Source organism: Patagioenas fasciata, chromosome 3, assembly GCF_037038585.1.
Source record: "Patagioenas fasciata isolate bPatFas1 chromosome 3, bPatFas1.hap1, whole genome shotgun sequence".
NCBI lineage: Eukaryota > Metazoa > Chordata > Aves > Columbiformes > Columbidae > Patagioenas > Patagioenas fasciata.
Window position 1 is genome coordinate 72659383 of NC_092522.1, and position 23272 is coordinate 72682654.

At 35.7% G+C, this 23272-nt stretch overlaps 1 protein-coding gene across 7 annotated transcripts in view; it reads left to right on the plus strand.

The window, feature by feature from the left end:
* TBC1D32 (TBC1 domain family member 32) overlaps window positions 1–22937 on the plus strand; it is an 80082-nt gene extending 57145 nt beyond the window's left edge. For 5 of the 7 annotated variants that reach the window (XM_065834808.2, XM_071806594.1, XM_071806592.1 and 2 more), the window contains 7 exons: window positions 5041–5124; window positions 14039–14108; window positions 14884–14999; window positions 15939–16093; window positions 17736–17876; window positions 19709–19897; window positions 22129–22937. In XM_065834808.2, coding sequence (XP_065690880.2) covers window positions 5041–5124; window positions 14039–14108; window positions 14884–14999; window positions 15939–16093; window positions 17736–17876; window positions 19709–19897; window positions 22129–22248 — 875 coding nt within the window. In that variant the 3' untranslated portion in view covers window positions 22249–22937. Of the gene's footprint in view, window positions 1–426; window positions 545–5040; window positions 5125–14038; window positions 14109–14883; window positions 15000–15938; window positions 16094–17735; window positions 17877–19708; window positions 19898–22128 lie in introns of those variants that run through there. The other 2 variants (XR_011738403.1, XM_071806595.1) reach the window with 2 other exon arrangements.
* The last annotated feature ends 335 nt before the right edge of the window (window positions 22938–23272 follow it).

Below are 23272 nucleotides of genomic sequence, written 5' to 3' on the forward strand. Positions count from 1 at the left end.
AGAGTTGTTAAGATTAGTTAACCCAGAGCAAAAAAATTGTTCTTGCTTCTGAATAACTGTTTCCAGCTGAGATGGAACTAGGAGTAGAAGTAAGCAAGAAATTATCTGTGGAATTGTGTTAAGCCTCACAGGGACTTCTGCAAAGGCTTTCACAAACTGCACAAAAAAATAAAGTATGAAAACAGAAACAGAAGAGCATAATGAAACAGTAAATAAATAAGTAACAACACCTTACAAAAGGATAGTAATATTATAAACTGAGTGTAATTTCTGGTAATTCAAACTGGATGCAAAACTGTTCAAATGATCTGCTTGGAGATATTTTGGAAGCAGCAAAATACCTGCTCACTGTGTGATTTGAAACAATATCGTGTTCATTGAAATTATTTTATGAGAGACAGCTGTCCTGCTATGTGTCTTTTGCAGCATGTGAAGCTCTCAAAAATTTCATAGGACTCAGAGGCTTCAGCATGGAATGAAGAAATCAAAGCTTTCTCTTTAGTCGCAGATGAAGCAAACTGCAAGGATTATGGAACAAAGATGCACATGTACGCTTCTTGTACCGGGCCCTTATTAACAGACAGTGAGATTAACAGCAGTTGAACCAGAACATAGTCAGCAAAGATGACATTGTATTCAATGACTATATAGTGTAGTGTGTATTGACTCTTAAAGTGTTTTGTGACCTGGTGTCAGGATTATCAGATGCTGAATGTATAGAATGTGCTTGAACGCAATTAGAAAATTCTTGAGCAAACTGTATAGTATCAATATCTTTCATTCACTCTTTTGCTGTTGATTTACCATCGCAGTGACTTGGTCAGCAATTTTGTGCTATATTCTATGGTTTTGCATTAGTTTTGAGAATGTCCATCTTCACCCCTAGATTAGCCTTTTCTCTGATAAAGAGCCATTACTAGCAAGTTGCTCCTTTTTTTTTTAAGGAGAAAGTTATTTAAATTTCAGTCTTCATTAGGTCCAAGACCAAGACCAACTTTAGTCCTGCATAGCAGTCTTCCACAGGGGCTCTTGTTAAGTGTGTGAGAGAGAATCCTCTAGGCTGTGATTTCAACAAGAGAAATCAGAGTAACTGCTTAGATTTCCTTTCTGAATTGATGCACAGAGGATCCTATTCATCTCTGTAAGAAGAACATAGATTCTCTAAGCTCCATTTAATCTTTTTAAATGTGGACCACATCTTCTACCTCAAAGATCACTCAATTAGATCTACATTCTGCCTGCAGCCTGGTTTCATTTTTTAGTATGACCAATTTAAAAACACTGCATTCGCAAAAGAGGTTTTTAGAATAATGCCAAAAAAAAAGATGTTTACATTTTTATGTCCTTACTTGACTTTTTCAAGGAGGCTTGTTTCAGAACTAGAGTGGAACAGAGGGTCTTTCATGTTAGATAGGAAGAACAGTTGCAGATCAAACCTTTTTTTCTTCTGCCCACCAAACCAGTTTGGAGCAAGTCCATCTCAACCAGACCAAATACAATGTGCAGCCTTCATCTCTATTGGAAACACTGTCAGAATTTTTATTATCTTATTTTCTTCTTTTTTAAAAAAATACAGATTATTCCTTTGCCTTTTCAATGTACAATAATTGAAAATTTCACCCATTGTCTCAGGAATTGCCAACTGTATTTTTCATAGATTAATTAAACTGAAGTATGGTTGATGGAGTTTAAAATTTCTGACACTCCTCTTACAAAGAAGTCAACTATTCGAGGTTTTCAGTCTTGAATTTTTAATCTAACACAACTCAAGCAGAACTACTGTTAATTCTCTTAAGAAAGTTATTTTCCTTTTAAACTCCTCTGAAGCATCTGCGAGTTAGTATAGAATATAATCCAGTAATACTAGTTACATTAAAGAATCTAGAAAAATCTGATGTGTTTTGCAGTTTTTGACCTGTTTAGCATGAACGTTTCAGAGTAGGAACTAGGGAACCTCTCATGGTGGTTACCTATTAAAACAGTATTAATCATGTGAATTTGTTTAATCAGCGTTCTTATGCAGTTTAGAAGCCATTTTGATTACCTTGCTTTTATACATTAGTTCTTCAAGAAGAAAAAAAACAAAAAACCAAACATACATCCTGCGGGAATTCAGCTGCTTTATGAGCATACTGCAATCATTTAAGGAATTTTAAAAACCTTTCATTTACTTCGTATATGATTGTACACTCCTAAATTAAAATTATCTTTATTTTGGATGTGTAGATTAAATTTGCATGAGGTAATTTCCAGTCTCTTAAAAACTTCAATGTTAATACAGTCAAGCCACTGTAATCTAAGAAAATCAACTTTTTCACTGAGTTGGTAGACCACAACACTAATCTCTACCTCTTGAACGTAACCTCTGCACGGGAATGCGGGCTTTTACAACGATACTGACTGTACAATACGATTAACTTTCCTGAATTTATTTTCTTTACTTTTCTAGTTAAATTGAAAATCACTGAGTACTTTCCACCTTCAATAAAGATTTTCAGGGAGTGTTCACATAGCAGCTACGTAATGTAGTGTTAAAAGACAAAAATTAAAGTATCTGCTTGTCATTTCACATAGATGTTGTTTTGGAAGATACAATGTCCTGTGAAAACCCTCTATTTATGTAATAACCAAATTTGTTTTGATAAACTCTTATGTGTGTCTTCCTCTCTAAAATTTGATTAAAAGCTTTTTAGAGATCCTGATAGGCACTTAGATAAATACTTTCAAATGGTGGAAACCAATTTAGTGCTTGAGATTCGGAAGTTTGTTTAGCAGTTGAGTTGTCACTTCTCCCATTAACTCAAGCGCTGAACTGAAATATTCGACTGCTAGGCCAAGTGTGTGGATGCCTTCCAACAAAAAGAGAAACGATGTACAATGTTCTGACTTGGTTTTAAACTTTCTGAATTAAATGATATTTTAGTCTTTTTAACATAGTTCCTGTTCATTATAATAATATGGCATATTCATCAATCATGATACTAATAATCACATAGTAAACATTTAGCTAGCTAGGAATTTTAATTTCTGCTTTTTGCTACCTAAAGCTCCAGGTATAGACACCGTTTCTCATTTTACACAAATATTTGTTATATTGTTTGTGGACCAAATTCCTCTAGGTATCTTAGTGAAGATTAGTGAGATTGTTAATTCTGTTTATTCTCACAAAATGAATAGACTGTTGCTCTTCTATAAAATAAATTGCTTTTTGCTAGCCCCATGTGGTTTATTAACCATGATTAAAAATAGCTATATTATGTTTAATTAGCAGTTTCTTCTCTCCATAAAAATGTATAAGAATATAAATTATGCATGTAAATTTTTTTGTTTTGATTTAATAGTACTTTGCAAAGCAAAATTAATTTTGTTTCTGTTAGAATTGGCTACTCAAACTGTAAATCTGTGTTTAGCTGTTGTAGTGAAACTTTATTTCCCCTTAGGCCTACCCATCAACACAGTATGACCAGAACTCAATTTTTTAAAAACTTTCTTGACTCATTCAGTGTCAATGAATTTCTGTAGATGTTTTAGACAGCTGATCTAGGAAAAAAATGTGATTTAATGTCAGTGTGTTAGATTAAAATGGTTGGAAGAAGAGGTAATTCTCTTTACAATATCTTTTTCTTCACTATTTTTCTGTCATAACAAGTGTCAGACAGGGTGGACGTTCAGTCTCCCTCTTCCACATGCACTAAACAGCTTGCATGCCGTCTCCTTCTGTGTTAGTTTTCCTGTCAACAGGGCTGGTTCCAGAATTTTCTAGCTTTCTCCACCATCACCTCCACCACAGATTGTTTTGCCTTACTTATGCTGCTACAACTGTTCGTACAGCCACTACAGGGTTTAGTGGAATGATTTGGTCTAAAAATGGCAAAAGCACCCGTGGGTACATGGAGTTATATGCAGGAGGGGGTGAGAAGGGGCTGAAGCTTCAGTGCTGTGAAATTGACGTGCTGCCAAGGAAACAGTAACATGCCGGCTTCAAATGGAATCCCATGGGTAGCAACACTCCTTACTCTCCTTGCTTGGCGTTATTGTGCAAAGAAGGTTATATCACTATTATGTAAATCCTGTTAATCATGAGAACAGCAGCTGTTATGGGATAGCATTTACTTATAAAAAATGTTGATTGTTGCTATCTTAAATTCTTAACATGGCTCATCTCAATATGGGCTCCCTCTATGCATTGTGTGTTAAGGCTTCCTTGGATCCTGTGTTTAAATGTGTAAAGTGGTAGCACGTGCAGTTGCAGTGGTCTCAAACTTGCAGAATCAGGAACAGCTTTTTCTAATGATTTGTCATTGAGAGTTCTTGCTAACTTCCTTGCTAACATCCTGGTAAGGTGGGAGATGTGATTTTCTACATAGCGGCCAGATGTCAGCAGCTGACTTGTGTAAGTGGTATCTACAGACTCAAAGTTCCATGGCAAGAGCTGAATAAGAACACTATGGTTATTGTAAAATACAGAATTTCCCAAAGGAAGTGTTCCTGTTGCTTCGTTTTAAGTCAATAATTTCTGTCTTATGATGGCATAGGTACTTTATATTGTATGGGGTTTTTTTGAAACAGCCCTTAAAATTTTTGTTAGCGCCATTTAGGGGTGGTGTGAGTTTTTGGCTGTGTGGAGGTTCTTGGGCTTTTTTTTTTTTCTTTTTTTTTCCCTCTCCTGTCTACATACACAGACAAAAATGGTATGGTATTGTATTATGGTTTAATTATAGTTAATTTTAATTTCAAATTGAAACTCTATAACAAATTATGAAGTAATCCTTGGAGGATATAAAGATAATATGGGATTCTCTTTCCGTTTACACTGAATATATTCTCAGTAAAGCTATTAAAATTCAATTTAAGTTAGGAATGGTGTTACGAATGCAAAAGCGCAATACACACTTTGAATGGTACCCCTACAAAAACATGCATAAACATGCAGGAATTCAAATAGCTTTGGTTTCTCACATATTGACATTTTGTTAAATAATGTAGTTCCACATTTTGTTTGTTGTCTCTAATGTTTTAATGGATTTTTTCTTTCTGCAGTTCTGGCAGAATTAATTGAAAAGTTTGTGTCGCAACTTTCTGAAAACCAGTCAGATTGTTATTTCAGCACGGGAAACTATAAAGGTCAGTTTCCTAATAATTTATTGCCATGTGGCTGCTTCATATTTAAATGACTTTCCTTTTAAATGTATTTGTAGCATTTTGGAGGTTGTTTAAAATATTCTTTAACAACTCAGAATTTTATTACTTAACTGATGGGAAATACCTCACTTTGGAGCAAAAGATGACATGCTGGAGTAAGCAGTACAGGTAATTGTTAGTGATGGGCTTTCACATTTCTGTATGTGTAATGGAAAAATGGGGATGCAGAACAGGTGGATGTATGATTCAAAGTATTTGTTGACACCTATTATAGAATGACTTGCAAAGCTAGTGGCATAAACATTTAAGATACTGTAAGCAATCTGGCTCGTGTTTTGAAAGCCCCCTAATATATTAATATAATCAACCCAAAGGTATGCGATTTGTATTGCATTAAAGGATATTTATTGAAAAACTGCTATTGTTGGCAGGGTAATCTGAGTGTTAGTTTTGTACAGGTGTCGTGCTTACAGCCAAGAGTAAAGGATGAATGATAAAGTTGATTTATTCCGAGTGTAAAGCAATACATTTTAGTATTTTGAAGTACTTGCAAAATTAGAAGATTTAGAAGCATTGTTAATATCTGTCAGAAAATGCACTTTCATTCTTTACTGTGTGTCAAGGACTTTTCTCTTAGCTTGTAGTTCAGTCATTTAGAGTACTTATTCTGCCACTAACTCTGGAGAACCAAGCCTGCTTTGGGGAGTGTCTGTTATTTATACTGCTACTTTATTCTCGCATCCATAGGATGAAAACATAGTGTCCTTGGAGACTTCAGAGGATCTCTTTCTTTTATGTAATGACCTTTTCCTTCTGGAAGCTCGATAATGGAGTACTCTTAATTTTATTTGACAGTCTCTTTCTTTGCGTAATGGAGAGAGTTGCTGAAGTGATAGTTCTTTCTGTTACTACTTTATTTTTCCTTACAAGATCCTTAAAGGGCTTTTGTTGTCCTGAATTAGTTCATCATTTACTTTTCAACTTCTCAGGTGGCATAATGAGCAAAAAAATCTTTTCAGGGACTCATGAGACTTGCTAGTTACATATTTCTGACACCAATTCAAATGATGACTTTGGTGGTTCCTTTAGAAGCCCACATAATGTCTTCATGACATAAATGTTTGCATCTCTTGCTCCTCTCTGTATGTCTGTCTTTTTAGGCCATAGTTCAAAATATCACACATTCTCCAACAATAAGGAAGTCCCAAGAGTAGTTTTCTGCCTTGGGGAACACCTACCTTGCATTTCTTTGGAGACACTATAGCCCGCAGACCCAATTTTGCATGGTTGTCTTAGTGTTATGTGTTAGAAAAACAGGAAAACCCACTTGGTTTGAGTAAGGCAAAAACTAACTGGAGGAGGAACAGACATCCAACTGCATGACCTCCAAGAGGATGCCTTGCCCAGCAGAAACAGCATCCTGCTGTTGCTTAATCATAACAGCAAAGTGCTTCCATCCAATATGGAAGAACTCTAATGGAGGGAAGCAGCAGTCCATACTCAGTTGATTTCGATGTCAAGTACCTTCGTTTCAATCTGCTCTTGTCAACCTTTTGTTCAAAGCTAGGATTTAAAACCTGTTCAGGAATGTTGAACCTGGATCTCCTACTTCATTGATGTGTGATTTCACCATGAACCGTTGACTAGGTGGAGGTGGCAACAACACTATGATATTTATCTAACATTTGATGTAAACTTTGAAGAAACACCAGATTTGAAAATCCTGTGACAATTGCATACATTAAATTAAATTTTTAGAACTGAAAATCCCAATGGATAGGTACAGAAACGAAACATACGATGTAGTAAAAACCTCAATTCTTGATTTTCTTGAGCCTGAAAGATTTTATTTGTATGGTAAACCAACCCAGTCTGTAAGACATTCCTTTTTGTATTTTCTGAATATTTTTTTCATTCAGTCTTACACAGACAGTATTGGACATTAAGTTTGCCTCTTCAGTTCTCAAATAGAAGTTACAAAATTTAAAGGGTTGGCCGGTGAACAATTTTCATTTGCAAATGTGCTTTAATAAAGGTAAGCTTGGAAATGGGAGAGTGAGAAGCCTTCTCAAGGGCAGGCAGTAGTCTGGTGGCAAGGAACTGATGCAAAATGTAGGCAAAGGGCTGATGTTGTCTTGATGTTTTCTTCCGCTGTCCACAACACCATTCTGTGAAGAGTTCTTCAGTCTGGGAAAGAGTGTTGCTCAGGCAAACAGAATATGTTTCATCAAGGGTTTATTTTAAGTTTTATAGGAAAATAGCTACTAAAATTTTGTACCACCTTTTTCAGACAGGTCTAGCAATGAGTGATGTCCAGGGAAACTAGTTTAGACCAACAAAGTCATGCTGGTTGATGTGAAAGTGAAACAAAAATCTGGCTCTATAATTGTATCTGTGATCGTGCTCCACTCTGGAACAGTCAATGTGCTTGATTGTTAGAATCAGTTGTACAGCTAAATTTACACTCATTTCAGGTTATTTTTTACATCATGAAACACACACTGTGGCATTCCTGTGAAGGCAGGAAATGCACTTTGAGAACCCAAGTCTGTATTATCCTTCCTATGTGTGTACAGAAGAGACAAACAAAACACACTCAAATATTTATCAGACCTTATTTACTTAAAATTAGTTTTCTCACTGATTGAATAGTGATTGTATACATTGTATACACTTGTATACAATGTATATGTTTCCCAGGATTTTTTGCTACTGTGTATGAAGGGTTGGAATTTCTCCAAGCAGAACAACTCATTTATTAAATGCCATGTTATTTCACAGTATCTTTTCCATATGCCAACGTGTAACAGCTATCTAAGCTAAATCCTATAACTGCTGTTGCAGTAGAGACACTTTTCTGAATTAGGTAAATCTAATGAGTTGTTAGAAGGTAAACTGTATTCCAGATGCATCTTTCTAGCTGCACATCTAAGTAAGCCAAACATGCACTTGGCAGTTGTCTGTGTCCACCATTCACTTGAATAAATGTGGGTCTGAGGAACTGAAAAACGGTTACTAATAGTTGTTAAATGTTAATGAGGAGAAACCACAATTTTCATGAAAGTGGATTCAGTACGATGCATAGATACTCAGTGTTTATTATGTTTCTATAAATGAGAAATTGATTATCTTAAAGAATGACAGCTTTCTAAACCCGTAGGTAGTTGTAATTAGATTAACAGAGTCATCCATCTGCTGTGGAATCCCTCAGGATTTTAGTTTATTGTAAAATTTGCAAATATAGAAAAATCAAATTAGTTTGGGTTGTTATCATTTTCAAGATGAGAGGAGAAAAAATGTATGCTGAAACACTGTGTGGTTCCTGTGTTTAATTATAAACTATAACACAAATCTTACTTGAAGTTTACTTTCTTCTAGCAGCTGTGATACTGCTGTGATGTGGATTCAAATGAGTAAAATAACATACAATACGTATGTTAAATGTTAATGAACTCTGTCTATCCCCTTTCCCAGAATTAATACTTTATATTTTGCCTCTATTATTCTTTTTCTAAAAAAAACCCAAAACACAAAATCAAACAAAACCAAACAAAAAAAAACCACCAAAAAACGAAACTAACAAAAAAACACACACACAAAAACCAACCAACCAAACAAAACAAAACACAAACAAATAAAACAAAAAACATAACCATTTAAAACCAAATCGTTGCTGTCTAGCTGTAATAGGCAATAGGATGGCAAGAAACTGAAATTTGCTATGGTAGTAAAATCGGCATTATGTGCTAGGGATATGAAGTTCCTAAAATGGCCATTTGCTCTTCCCGTTCGCAAATTCCAGTTCATTGCAACATAAATGCTTTGTGGAAATATGTTAGTTTTCTTAAGGTTTTAACAAACCGATTTCTGAAAGAATTCCACTTCCACTGATATGTTGGTGTCTGAACTTCTTTACTCATCTCCACCATGTGTTGCGGGCTGCCCAGACATGGGAATGCTACGACCTTTCAGGATCATCTGTTCTGTTTGGTAGTTCTGGCTGTGCAGATGACCTTGAAGTTCAGTTCTCTATTTCCACTGGACTTTGTCTCTGAAACAGCTCGGTCATGTACTGCCAGAGGGACAGAGCCTCAGGGATTTCAGGTCCTGGCTGTAAAATTCGAATGTCATGGTGTGTTTCTTCTCTAGATGAGGCTTAGTTCTCTGACTGAGCAAAATCTCATAGGAACTTTCTACCATTTAATGAGCTCCTAATCTTCTAAGGGTCAGATGGATTGAGTAACAAACTGAGAAATTTTAAAAACACCAATGGGAGACTGCCAGTATAGATCAGAAAAGAGACAATGAGATTTACAGGACTACACCCCAGATTGGACTGTGAGGGAAGGAGAAGGGAGGGCATTCTTTCATTCTTCCTGCATCATTTGTTGAATGCACTTCTTCAAAGGTGGGTGCCAACTGTAAAGATGCTGTTAGCAAAAAGCTTTTTGCCCTTTGCCAGTTTGTATGTAACTAGATTGAAAATGTGGTTTATTCTTACTGATGTTGCTGCCAAGAACAGCTTGCGTATTTGTGATGACCAATACATAAAGAAGTTCTAGGTATTAATATTTTGATCTTGTATTGTTATGACAAATGTACTGATGATATAACAGATACTCTTAGTAGTCAAGGTGAAACTGCACATGAGATTACCTAGCTCTGATGAAAAACCAACAATATTCTCTAGCAACTATTCTTGCATCTTTTTTACATTGTCTCCATTTGCAATTCAAATCCAACAATAATACCTTTCCTTGAAGTAGGATATTTTTGTAGACCATTCTAGCAATGACAATGAGATTGAAACTGTCAGAAGCTCTCTAGATGAGTAGCCTGGTGGAGGAGATGACACCATCAAAAAAGGTAGGAAAATGGCAGAAGAGAATATAGTGAGAAATGTATGACATCTGCCATGCCCCAACTCTAAATAATATTTTAAAAAAGAAAACTTTCATAAGGACATCAGAAGGAGAGAGGGTAGGTACGGACAAAACATAATCCTGACTCCTTGAGCACCTGCCCACTGACAGTGTCAATGTTTAGATACCTGCTGAAGAGTAAGTAAAAAACTTGCTAGGTTTGTTTGTTTGTTTTTTAAAAGTGAGTTCCACAATTTCAATTTATAGGTACAAAGCCAAGGACTAGAGACCTGATGGTGAACATGACTACATGCTGTAAAGATTTTTGGAGCATCTGCAAGAATTATGCAGATGGCTCTGACCATCATGGCATTTTCAACAATTGTTTGCAGTAAAAACATAAACATTTTTATGGCAAACATATTTATGTTTGTGATAAAAACATTTGGCCCAGGCACCATGGAGTGAAAAAACAAAATCAATAATGTGAGCAACAGCTTTAGTCATTTCCTCCACTTAACACAAGAGGGAAGCCAGTAGTTTCTTTGAGCTAACAGCAGTTAAATAGGGAAGTAAATTGATTATTACCTAAAGACCATACAACTTGTATGAAATATGCTGTAAAGCTGTTTCAGTTTGGCATCCTGACACTTCAGTAGGACTGCGATGTAGCCTATTTTCTGACTTAAACACATAAAAACTGCTTCATGGTAGGAGGGAAAATGAATGAGAAAGCAATCTTTCAGGCAAGTTGTAAAGTTGATTGAAGTTTGGTCTGATGAGAAAAAATACTGCTGGACTATGTGTGCCAGTTAACTTACTCTGAAGTGTTTGTAGTTATAGCTTAATAATACTATGGAATTGCCTTTGCAAACCGTGCCTTATGGGATGTCTGGTTTTGTGCTCCTGAATGCTTCAAAATGTTTTGAGAAGTATTGCCCATCAAAGTGTTTGCAACGGACATGGTCAGAGCAGTACAAATTATCAGTCATGACCTTGAAGCAAGGGAGAGCTGAAATTGCTTAAAGAATTGCCCCCCATCTTCCTTTCATCCGGTTCTTCCTATTTCCCCTAATCCCTTTTGACATTTATGATTCCTCAAAGTTTTGCAGAAAAACCTGGAAGCTTTAAAAAACAAACTACCAAACACAGAAGACCATCAGCCTATCTTTTCCTGTCCCGATGAGGTACTATATAATATAGAATTATTATTCAATCCAAACTCTTCTTTCATAATACAGGGGAAAATACCAAAGGAAAACTGATGAGGAGAAAACCCTTTTCAGCAACTAAGAAACTATTGCAACAAAGAGGAGAATCAATTAAATCAATTGTGTTCTTTAAATGTTAATGGAAAAGTCAGTACTTGCTGTAAACTGCTACAGGATGAAAACTGAGCTCAGGTTGTGGGTGATGATACAGCTGTTCCTCATGACACCCTTGCTGGACTGGGGTATGAGCTCCTGCATTGCCACCCACAGGAAGATCCACGTCAAAATGGAGACAGGACTGCCTTGTGGTTTAGGGGTTGCTATGCCAATTTCCTCTCCCCTGCCATTGAATGTGGTTCTGCCATCAATCACAGCCAACTCATTGAAATTCCCCCTGGTTTGACTTCCATCGTGATCTCTAGGATATAAGTATGCTTCTTGCTTTCCTGATTGTGAACAGGAACCTGAAAATGAATTGACTGTTGATGTGGTAATTGCAGCTTGAGTAAATGGGAAACCTGGAGCAGGAGCGGTAAAAATATATGAACTGTTTCACTCATCTCTGTGGGGTTTTAACTGAAATGCCCTGTGATTTTATATGTATTCTTCCAAATATTTAGTTGGTGGTATAGTATGCAAAAGACATTTGAACTTCTTTTCTCCAGATAAAAAAAAATCCTCTCTGAAGTGGGATTGCTATTTCAGTCTCATCAGATTATTGAATAAATTTGTTTTACTCGAAGATTAGTTGATTTTTCCTATGTATAAATGTATTTGTCAAAAGTACAAGGTTAATTTCTCATGAGCCTAACACTTAGATCATGGTCCTCTCTTGAAGCTGTAATACAGAGTGGGTTTTTTCTCTTACCATACTGCCTCTGCTGATTTTTATCCTTTTGTTGTTGAGTGTAATTTTACTGTGTTGTTTCCTTCAAGAAAATTCCAACCTACTTCATCTCATCTGAGCAGAGTGCTTCTTAAGTTGTTTTCTTTAACTTCTGTACTCAACCAGAGGCATTTCCTCCCTTAACCTGTAAATATTGCTTACCAGGAATATCAAGTGTTTACTAGAATAGGTAGTGAAGGAATCCTTCAGTTTGATTTCTCTATCTGCCAGAGAAGGGTATAGAAAAAGTACATATCAAGTTACCATGTAATTGGATTTTGACATTTATCACTCACATGTGATAAATGTATAGGTTGGGGAATGACCTATTAGAGAGCAGTGTAGGGGAAAGGGACCTGGGGGTCCTGGTGGACAGCAGGATGACCATGAGCCAGCACTGTGCCCTTGTGGCCAGGAAGGCCAATGGCATCCTTGGGTGTATTACAAGGGGGGTGGTCAGTAGATCGAGAGAGGTCCTCCTTCCCCTCTGGTGAGACCCCATCTGGAATATTGTGTCCAGTTCTGGGCCCCTCAGTTCAAGAAGGACAGGGAACTGCTGGAGAGGGTCCAGTGTAGGGCAACAAAGATGATTAAGGGAGTGGAGCATCTCCCTTATGAAGAAAGGCTGAGGGAGCTGGGTCTCTTTAGTTTGGAGAAGAGGAGACTGAGGGGTGACCTTATTAATGTTTATAAATATATAAAGGGTGAGTGCCACGAGGATGGAGTCAGGCTCTTCTCAGTGGCAAACAATGATAGGACAAGGGGCAATGGGATCAAGCTGGAACACAAGAGCTTCCACTTAAATTTGAGAAAGAACTTCTGCTCAGTGAGGGTAACAGAGCACTGGAACAGGCTGCCCAGGGAGGTTGTGGAGTCTCCTTCCCTGCAGACATTCAAAGCCCGCCTGGACACATTCCTGTGCGACCTCACCTAGGCGTTCCTGCTCCAGCAGGGGGATTGGACTAGATGATCTTTTGAGGTCCCTTCCAATCCCAAACATACTGTGATACTGTGATACTGTGGTACATGGATATATATATTAACTTCTGCTGCCATATCTGTTATTTTCACTTTTAACAAATTGTGTTGGTTGTTATGGGGTTATTTACATTTATTTAACCGGACGGGGGGGTGGGTATTGTTGGTTGGCTGGGGTTTTTCAATTTGGTTGGTTTTTTAATTAGCACTTTGTCTGAAAGAAGTATGTTAAAGATTTAAGCCCTCAGCTTTGTAACTCATATTATAGGACTGCAGTTTTTTGGATGTAGAGTTATCTTAGGTGATATGTGTACATGAGAGAAACAATGACCAGTTTTAATTGTATTTAGAGTTTAAAATTTTGAGAAAACTTTACAACATAAGTTGCTTTAGTTCATGATTTATTAATTTGTCTAACTTGGATTTTTAGTTCAAACAAACGCAGAAAAGGGGATATATATTACTTTGTGAATGAACAATGCATAGAAATGCAGGATTTTTCTAAATCCATCAGTTATAAAGTTTTCTGACATTTATATCAAAATAAATTTTGTTGTTAATAAGGTTGTTTTCACAGATAGGAGACTTTAAGGCCACTGGAAGGGAAGAAAATACATCACAAAATGATACTTTCTCCCATACCTTGACCAGAAGGGATAAAGCTCTACTAAGAAATGGGTCTGAAAAAAGATGTTTTTCGTTTGCATCATGCTGTAAAGCTAATGATAACTGTACTAAAAGTGAAGATTTTCATAGAAAGAAAATTATTTTAATTAAAAAAAGTAAAAGTATATGAGGAATGCATGTTCTTCATGCATCCTTTTCAAACACTACAAACTCATTTCAAATAGGAAACAGCTTTCCAAAATTGGTATTGACATAAAATAAGCTTTACATTAGTATTCAGTTAAAATCATATTTATCCTAATATTTTATTACATTTTTTTCTTTTGTTTTAGCCACAGATGTAGCTGTGAAGAATGAAAGCCTTTCATCTGTTCAGCAGCTTGGTGTTGAAATGACAGTCAGGTATATGGTATTAAAATATTCCCCTAGAATTATTTTGATTTTCATGAGGTGACTTTAATGATACCTAATCCATCAACCAGTGCTTTATACGATTTAAATCTAAAGATCATCTTTAAGAAAATTAATTCTGACTTTGAAAATGAAAAAGATATTATACATAATTAAATTATCTTTACAGATTATATAGGTGATTATCCTTTATTGTTGTAAGGCTAATTGTAACTTGATAGTAAGATTTACCGTAAAGTTACATTATCCTGAGTTATCTGTCTTTTTTTTCCTCACATTACTTCTCTAAATGGCTCTGTTTAGCTAAGCTTAGTTATATGCCATTTAAACATTTTATTTGACTGGTAATTTGCAGAGCTTTGATGAAGGAAAAGCTAATGTGTCTGTACTTCCACAGATTGTTATCTTTAGCATTAGTATTTGAATTCAGATGCTAATAATTACACATACCGTATACTTAGATGGAATTCCAAACAATGTACGTGAAGAAAATGAGTCATGTGTGTTAGAGTACAGTCTCTCAATCTGAAGTGAAAGGAATTTAGGTATGGAATTTTAACACTGAGTAGCAAATGTTTGGTGTGTAGATAAAGCATGACAGGGTTTATTAAACCATTTATGTGTGTATCTACAACATGGTGTTTGTGATGAACAACGCTGTGACAGCTTAACTTTCACAGGCCTATTCAATATGAGTTCTTGCTTTTTAGGAATTAATACAATATTTAACTGTTAAACAGTTTTGGTTTTTAACTTTTTGTGCTAGATATGGAAAATACCTAAACTTGCTAGAAGAACATGCTGAAAATGATCTGTGCTTTTTATTAATGAATTGTGAGAAGTTTCTGAAACAACAGCAGAGAACTGTGGTATCCTCACTTCGTATCCTTTCTTGGTGGTATAAATTCTATTGCCTGAAAATGCCAGTGGAATTTGAACTCTTAGTTTGGGCTTTTGATGGTGGTGCGTAATATGTACTGAAAGATTAAGAAACAAACAAGCAAACAAAATAGAGCAGCACTTTTTCTTCGAGATTTTGTTAAGTTAAAAATGCATACTCAATCCAGTCAAGAAAATCCTTACCATTTTCTTCCTATGCTTGGCTAAAATTGTAATTCTCATTCATTTTTCATAAATTGTTTTGGAGTAGGATCCACATCTTTCTGCATGTGGTAAAGAGTCTGCAGCATTAATATTTGTGGTACTCCCATAATACCAACAGTGTAATGGTATTGCTCATATGACATTATGTGGCTGTAATCTGGTCAACAGGAATGTTTTGAATTCTGACTCTTTTAGATTTACTGTGAAACTTTTTTAAAAAATAAAACAGATACCCCTTTCCAGCAAGCTTTGCTATATTCTTCAGGTATTAGACTTACAAACCACTATTAAAATACACTTCAGGTATATTAGTCAGAATATACTTTTTTCAAAGCCTTGGTTTTACCTTTTTGTTTTATTTTCTTCCATACTCTTCGCAACTCCCGTTTTCCTCCTCCACCATTCTCCTTTTTTGTACTACACACACGCTTGTTTTGGTGCAGGGTTTTTTACATTTACTTAGCTTTCGTTTACTTTTGTCGATTTGGTGAGACTGCTTATGGACTGGAAGAAAAGTAGTGTATAGGGAAAACAGCTTAAATCGTTTGTCTTAATTCAGTTTGAGAGGCAGCCGTGCCTGAAGAAGCTGCCTCTTTGCAGCTGTATTCCCATCTAATCTAACCAAGCAGCTCTTCCCTCTGGGTGCGTGGGCCTGGGGAGGAGGAGGAGGGTGGGGATGAGGAGATCTCTGCCCCAACTCCTTGACCTTCTCCCCAGGCTGCTTGCAGGAGTGCTTTTCTGGCTATGACTGGTTCGCCTCTTCCATCTTCCTCATCATGTCAGGGGACAGGGAGAAGACACTGACATTTCTTCAGGATTTTTCACGTCTTCTTGTTTCAGCGTTTCTCTGGCTACCAAGACTGCATAAATCTGTAAGAATTTAAAAGCTCTTTCTTTCTGAAAGGCAACTTTGAAAGTTTCTAAAGGAGACTATCAATTTCCTTAGTTTTGCGCCCCCCCCCTTTTTTTTTTTCTAATGCAGGATGTTTTTACTGAAGCCCTTTAACTGAACCCTGAAAAATTCTCTAAGAAAAATATAGATTTGACATTTGTTCAAATGATTGTTTAAAAGTAGTGAAATAACAGGTGGACTGACAGTAATGTTATTGAATTTTAAAGCTGATAGTTTGTTAGTAGCATTAAATTCTGTGTGAAGTCTGCAATACTGTTGAATGGCCTTTTTTCATTATTACAGTGTGCAAGTCCATCCTTTTGGTTTCTTTAGTAAAACTATCTGGTTTAAAATTTACTAAATGTTTCAATTTAGTATTTTTTTAAAATATTGCAGAAATACTGAATTATTGATAGTTTTGAATTATTATTGTTTTGGATGAAGTTTGTAGCAACATAATTTTCACCTGTCCTAGATGTGATTCCATTAATTTAAAATAAAACCCATTCAGTTTGACTTTATACATTGTCACATCATCTTGAGTGTTTTGAACATAAACAACTCTAGTCTTTACCAGAGAACTCTGGGGTATAAGAAGCACGGATTAGATTCTGTACCTGTTCTGCATGCTGTCTCTGTATTAATATGAATCGGTCTGTCTTCTCACCAGAAGTGACCGTCTTGGTCCACTCACAGCCCTGAGCGCAGCCCTGTGGTTGTTCCAGCACAATGAAATGTTGCTCCATTGTGTGAATATGATTGTGCTGAACAACTGTCAGTGTTGTCTTCCATACAAGACCTTGTCAGCATTGCAGGCAGGTTGGTGCAGTGCTAATACTCAATACTTAAATGATTTCTCTTTCATAATATATCTTGAAAACACAAAGAGAAGATTCAATACTTGTTTTAGTTTACATTGCGGATGTTATTCAAGTAAGTTAAAGTGTCAAAACATAAAGGAGAAATTATCCAGTTATTGATTGGATTGTGATGCTACCTAACTCAGGAAGGAGGAAAATCCTAGAGGATGTACCTTGACCTTCTAGCATGAAGCCAAGGATTCATTACTTAGACCCAAGCACTGACATCCAGAGCTTTCCATACTGATAAAACTTCTGTTCCTTTTGCTGCACAAATATAATTTCACTCATACTAAGCCACGCATACTGCAAAGAAACGTGCACACAGAGAACGACTTCAAATACCATAGAAGTTCCACTTTATCCACCAGTAAATAGGAAAAAAAACCTGACATAAATTAGTCTTTCTTTACTTCTGTTCTTTTGTTTAGAATATAACAATGGTTTCTCCATCCCTGCTTTGACAAAGTTTGCACTCAGTAAAAAACTAGATTGGTAATGCAAAGGAATAGTCAGGATATATTTTAAACAGTTTCTAACTTTTTTTATTTAGTTTAACTGCATGTTTTTCCTGATGACAGTATCAACTTTTTTGCATATTTTATTTTCTGTCTGTAAAATAACTGGGATGACTTGTCCTAGAAGTAAACATGAATGGTTTTATATATCATTTGCAGGAAGGCATTTTAAAATAACACATTTTTGTAGTTTCTAATCCTTTTCCTCAGTTTTGTTGTTGATGATGATGATGTTGTTAATCAGGTTCACCTGCCTATTACCACAGTGGAATGTGGCATCCATCCAGTCTATTTTTGCAGTGGTCACTACATCGAAATGCTGCTGAAAGCTGAGTTGCCACTTGTCTCTTCAGCCTTCCACATGTCTGGTTTCACTCCATCCCAGGTAACTGATGAAAGGGTATCAGAGTATCATCAACTTTTTGACTTAAATCCACAGAATCAAGGGCATTCAGGAACTGCTGTGTTTTTTCTGTACAGCGCTTGTGTGGTGGTTATGAAACTGGGGGGTAGGAGGGAGTATTGAATGCATAGTGACTTAGAGCATCTGAAAATAGAAAGCAACTGACTTGATAGAGCAATGACAGTGTACTGACCTTCCATTACACGTTCATGCAGAAAATTTGATAACAATAATTTATACTAAAACCTCATATTTATCATTAAAAATAAATAGCATATCTTATTCCTTGGAATCATTCTCTGAATTTTCCATGGGACCAGAATGAGTAATTTGGGATAGGTGTATAAGAGGAAGCAGTTCAGGTATTAGAACAAAATTCATTTTACGTGAGCTGCCATAACTATTACAATCAGGTAACACGCCATGCTTCTATATTAAAGAGATGTTACTAAAGAAGAACATTTATCCATAATGTTAGTTTTCAGTTTACCTACTTACTGCAGTTCTTTGGTAACATGGAATGCTATGTATGGATCGTCGTCGCAAGACTACAGTCATGATGAAGCGTAAACGGCTTAATGTAATAATAACAGATTGCCAAAGCAAAGGAGGTCTTGCCACAGTAAGAAAGCTTATTGCTGTGCCAAGGCAAGAAAAATATTTTTAATCTTATGCCTTTGTAATTTGTTTTTACAACAAGATTTGCAGCTCAAGAAACTTCATAATGGGGCAGATGTCAGTGTGGTATAGGTATTGCTTAAAATAGCTTGGGATTTGGTCTTTGGGAAGACTGGCAGATGAGTGACTTCATCTCAGAGTAAGAATGAGGTGCTTGTAATAAGGTTCCTGGTTTGGGGTGGGAAGGACAGTCACTCTTTCCGCAACTATTCTTGTGTTCATTGTACTGAATGCATTTTTTATTGTTTGCACACAATTAATAATAGAATAGTTATTGTCCTAAACTGCTGATAAGGTTTTTTATTGGGGATTTTTATTTATTTATTTAATGTGTTACTGAAATGCCACTGGTGGGTGCCACTGTGTCTCTTCTGTGTGATTTTTCAGTTTTACTGAAGGATTAAAAACAAACAAACTCTGAACTGTGAAAATAACTCTAATGTATTGAAGTGATTGTGTGTGTCAATAAATACCTGAAAACAGATTTAATGCCAGAGTATGGCTGCTGTAATCCAATTAGAATCTTGGTACTTTGGCTGCTGCATACTTCTAAACACTTTAACAAATGATTAGCAGAATGTTTGTGGTCTAGAACTAAATGAAATATGCTGTATGCGTCTTAGTACATTGTGATTTAGAAAAGGAAAAAGGAGTTGCTAAATGTGTTCCATGCCCATTTAATTAAATAAAAATGTGTCTTAGGGAAGGGCATAACATTCATTTATAAGGCAAAGAATTATTTTAATTTAAATGAAAATCCACATTAAGCATACCGTCATCACCCTCATTACCATCTAGACTATGTTTAAAAAAAAAATCTTGAAAACATCACTTTTGCTTTCACTCAGCTTCGAGTTTTATGTTTCAGCCTCAGAAGTTGCCAGAATATTCTCAGAAAACTGAGAGGTACAGATGCAGGGTGTTATGTTTAGTGGAACTCACTGGAAGCCTATTCAGAAGCTGCGATTTAAAAAAATTGTGATTCTTGGCTTCTTGTACTTTAGCTCTTCTGTTTTCTTAAGTAGTGTAATGTTATAGGAAAAAGGGCCTGTAATACAGGAAAGTTAAGAGATAAAGCTGATCAACTGACTGAATGTCTACAGGAATTTAATTATATATAATTTTATCTCATCTAGATTTGTCTTCAATGGATAACTCAGTGCTTCTGGAATTACATGGACTGGAGTGAGATCTGTCACTACATTGCTATATGTATTTTCCTGGGTCCTGATTATCAAATATATATGTGTATTTCTGTGTTCAAACACCTGCATCAAGACATTCTGAAGCACACTGAAGCCCAAGATCTCCAGATTTTTCTTAAAGTAAGGGTTTCTTTTTTAATTTTTGAATTGCTGAAGGGAAGCAAAGCTCTCAGTACTGAAAATACGTATGTTACTTAATCTGAATTTCACTTAAGTGAGTGAAATAATACTTCAATTTTATTTACTTCTTGGCAGGAAATCCTAATCAGTTCCCTTTGTAAGCGAAGTAAATAGCCACATGAAGTCCTGAGGGCATTTCGTTCAGTTCTCTCTATGTGACTCCAATCTCTTTAAAATGTTCTCCAGGAAGGTGGGTTTACACAGGGGTCTCCTACCGAAGCTTGAAGAGATGTGGCACAAAACTCAATGAGCTGGAATTGAGAACAGGTGCCAATTACTACACAGCCAGCCTCACAATTTCATTTTCTTTGCCATATTATAAAATACATTTGGTTATTCAATTCTTTTTTTTGCAGGGTACTGCTCAGCTGTAGATACAGTCATGAACAGATCATGAATAGATACAAACGTTTGACTCTTCTTTCCAGAGATATTTTTTCTTTTTTTCTCTGGTCTTTTTTTTTTTTCTCCAGTCAGAGTTCTTTTGCATATATCTGCATCTTAGTCTGTCTTAACAACAATAGTTTTCTGATTAGTTTGCATCCACCTTAAGTATTCTTAAATATGAATAATATGTCAACACAATAATTTTCATTGAAAAAGTATGATATGAAGTCTAATGAATAAACTGTTTTGTTTGACCTGTTTTTGGTCAATGTGGCTTAAAAACTACATCATCTTGATGGCATTGTTAGGATAGTTTATGTAGATTATAGAAGAGAGATTTTGTATATTGTCAACTATAGTGTAAACAGGCCAAAGACATGACATGGTACTGTTATATTAATGAGTAATACTGTATATTAAGGCACTACCGAAGTATTTACAATTCAATGAGTACGCAGAAAAAGAGGAGTTAACAGTATACTTAAAATGTACTCTTGCTTTTGATAGTTTTTAATTCGTGTCATTATATTCATTCAATTTCAGCTGTATTATGGGCTTCATGTGAGGTTACTTAGTACTTGCAAAGGCATTAGTCAGCTGCCTGTTTATTGAAATAGCAAAATTCCATTTCAAGTTTTAGCCTATCTCTCAGCATAACATTCACAAATTTGGATTAATGTAGTGGAGCAATTCTCTTAAAAGTGGAAGTATAAACTATTTTGAGAACATAATCTAAGAAAAAAAACACCACCACCACCACACCAAAAAACTTAGAATATTAATTTTATTTTTTAATGTAATGTGACATCTCAAACTTCATACTAGCAATGATCATTTGCTCTACAAACAAGTCCTCCTACCTACTTTCCTTTCAAGAACCAATAGTACTTTCTGTTTTTAAGCTTGTAACATGCATTATATTTGTCATGGAAATATGATCATTTGACAGGAATACACCTTTGTTGGTAATATCTAATAAGTATTTCCAGCTAGCTATTAAAATGAAAAACAAATATTTTCTTCTTAAAATACAAATATACTTTCATTTGCACATGAAAAAAGAAGTTGGAGACAACTTTGCTGTCAATTCAGATGACATTATGCCTAGTACTTAAAATATGTAGAACATTCACCCTTTTAGTGGGTTCTTCTAGTGACAAAACACAGACAACAACCTGTGAGATCATTTTCTATTACTCTCTAATTTGCCTTTCCTCTGTGCCAAGAGGAATGTAGAAGTAATGAATTGTCTATGAATACTTTTTCCCTTGTTCTTCCTGTTGGCTGAGAGTGATTACTAACAGTGATGATCCCTGAACCTTGAAGATTCAGCATTAGCTGAATTTTCAATTTATTGCTTTTTCTTTTTTTTAATGCTTTCATAGAAGAATGAAGGTGCATAGTGTAACCTGCCACCTCAGTAAATCCACCTTGACTATCTTGGTTTCATTGGTTTCATTTCATTTGGATAAAATAGAGAAACTTGGAGCTACAGGATTTGTGACTTGTAATAGCACACGTAGGCCAGTACGTCAGTGTCTTCTAGGAGTAATTTAGCTATTCTTCACTTTATTTTCTGTAAGTATGAACCATATAATTGATAACTACATTGCTGATCAATCTGTGCCCACATTTAATCAACATAAGATTGGACTGCTTTAAAAAAAGTGCCCAGGCTGTGACAAGCAGAACAAAATTTTCTTTAGCAACTTGAAATTCGCTGAATTTGAGCTGTACATCTCTTTTTCCTAGCTAATAAATGTTTTCTGTATGTATTTGTGCAGGAAGAAGCACTCCATGGATTTCGAGTGAGTGATTATTTAGAATACATGGAAAGCCTGGAGACAAGCTACAGACATGTGCTGCTGAAAGACATGAGGAACATAAGAGTACAGAATACATGAATGAAGCAAACAAGCACTTTATTTTCCAGGTTTTTTTACATCCTTGAAAAGGATGCTGATTGATATATCAGTCTCACCTAAAATAAGTCAGTCGGTGTAAATATACATACTGTAAAATAAAGAGGTTTTTTTCAGAAAAATAGGTTTTGCAAAAGGACTTCAGTTTGATGACCAAAAATAACACATTTTTGCAGATGGGCTGTATGCGCAACCCCATTTTCAGCTGGCAGAAGGGAGCTTCAGAACCCACATGTAGGACACTGAAGTGTCTTCCTTAGAACCTGCAGTAACGTTTTCTTTACAGAATGTCTGGAATCTCAAAATATTTTGATGAGAATTTGTGATATAATTAATGTTTTAGAAGTCTAACAGAAACCACAAATGTTTAATTTAGATTTATCCAATATCATTACCACACTTCCCTGTGAGACTAACTAAACATTACTGCAAAGTTCTTGAAAAGCAATTTCACTAGATAAAATGAATGTGTGAGCACATACACAAACTGAAATTATAAAATACATTAGAACCTGCAGCTGAAATTTCTGTAATTATATGCAACCTCAGAGTACGCAGCACTGACAAAGGTTTTGCCACTAATTTCTGTTTTCCTGACTGTGCATTTCATAAGTTCATGTATTTAGCTTTTTTTTCCTGTCTAGAAAATAAATGTTTTAAATATTTTTGGACTTTTGTGAACTGTGTTGACTTACCTACATTAATAAAAGAGACTGGCAACTCTGAAGAAGAAATTATGACAACAACTGATAGAACCAAGTACTTGCCTGACACCAGGGTTGAAGAATATCAAGACTCCAATAAAATCTGTTCTTTTAACCTTAATAACAGCCAACTTTCTCAAAATAACCAAATTACAAACATCCTGATGGTAAATAACACTAGAACACAAATATATTACATGTTTCCAGAAATTCTATACAGTTTTAAAGAGACCACAGTTGATTAAGCTACCAGTTATGAAGTAATCAGTTCCTTTATCAGCAGCAGGTATTTGTCAGGAAAA